General features: G+C 37.3%; 1 protein-coding gene across 1 annotated transcript; it reads left to right on the top strand.

Moving 5' to 3' along the window:
- Nucleotides 1-515: 515 nt before the first annotated feature.
- Nucleotides 516-1266, top strand: LOC111876699 (uncharacterized). The gene has a single exon (XM_023873272.2). The coding sequence runs from the start codon at nt 564-566 to the stop codon at nt 1068-1070; it is 507 nt and encodes a 168-aa protein (XP_023729040.1). The 5' UTR covers nt 516-563; the 3' UTR covers nt 1071-1266.
- Nucleotides 1267-1542: the final 276 nt, after the last annotated feature.

Raw genomic sequence — 1542 nt, 5'->3', positions numbered from 1 at the left:
TTTTGGCCTTATTCCTTTTTCCACAAACACAATTAAATATATGCATTAACTTTATACCAAAAAAACGTTTACTAACTCAAGTCTTCACATAATAAATAAAGCCCTAACAGCTTTTTATATGTCATTACGTTTAACATGCCCTAGGAATATTATACTAAATAACACTTTTACATGATCAATCTAGAAAATTCTAAACACATTATATTATTTATATCTTAAAAAAAATATTTATATCTTGCAATATCTTAAAAAAAAATATCTGCTGACGTCAGCCCTATCCCCCACATCAGTCCTTCATAGTTCATAGTAATATCTCCGTGAAATCGTGGGTTTACTGTTTATTGATGCTTACAGCCTGTCATCAGCAACTTACAGCTTGTCATGACCCACACCTTATCATTAAAACCCACAGAGAAGAGATTAATTACACTTTTGCCATTGGCTGACGTGAATTTCTTGTCCATACTATTGTCCCCCACCTTTCTTCTGTATATATATAAACCCACCTCCTATCTCCCACCCACATCAACGCCATTTTCATCTTCATTCTCTCACTTCAAAAAATGGGGATTTGTAGCTCATGCGATTCGACAGCTGTGGCCACCGCTAAATTGATATTACATGACGGTAGCCTCCAGGAATTCTCCTACCCGGTTAAAGTTTCATACGTATTACAAAAGAATCCATCCACCTTCATCTGTAATTCCGACGAGATGGAATTTGATGATGTTGTTTCCGCTATCCGTGATGAGGACGTGCTTCATCCTGGTCAGCTCTACTTCGCGCTTCCGTTGACTCGGTTGAGGCGTCCGCTTCTGCCGGAGGAGATGGCTGCATTGGCTGTAAAAGCTAGCTCCGCATTGGCCAAAAGCGGTGGCGAAAAATGCGGTTGTCGTCGGAAAAACCTTAATTTCACAGCACCTGTGTGTTCAGGTGGTCATAGCAATACGAAGAGTTCGGGTCGGGTATCGGATGTAGGGAGTATTGGATCTAGAAGCGATAGGAGGAGAGGCGTTGGTAGCGGAAGGAGGCGTAACTTTACGGCAATGTTAACGGCCATACCTGAATAGGGCGGAGGTCGGAGGCGAATCGGTGGTAGTGTTGTAAATATTGTAATGATTTTTTTTGTTGTTGTAGTGAGATCGATCCATGGATTGCTTTGATTCTGAAGCAGTTCATATGAATATGCCAAACACCTTCCATTTTGGGGGTCCTCTTCCAAATTTTACCCCTGAAATGAATTCACAAATCTAAATTTTCATGATCCATGCACTTCTAATCATCTTTCATATTAAAATTAAAGTAATATAGTATTTCAGAAAAAAAAAAAAATTTGATGATTATATTATATTGCAGCAATTACTATCTTTTAAAGTTGTTTAAAAGAAAACCTATCATGAGGATTAGAATTTTTTTGAATTTTTTTAAATGCCATGTTATATTGTTATATTGTAGCTGTTAATTAATAATTAATCGGGACAACACGGAAACGAAAAAAGAAGTTGTTCCCTTTAACTATCAACTAATTAAAATTTTAACTCG

This window comes from Lactuca sativa, chromosome 2 (genome assembly GCF_002870075.4).
Source record: "Lactuca sativa cultivar Salinas chromosome 2, Lsat_Salinas_v11, whole genome shotgun sequence".
Classification (NCBI taxonomy): domain Eukaryota; kingdom Viridiplantae; phylum Streptophyta; class Magnoliopsida; order Asterales; family Asteraceae; genus Lactuca; species Lactuca sativa.
The sequence above is the reverse complement of the archived record's forward strand: the minus strand, read 5'-3'. Positions and strand labels throughout refer to the sequence as shown.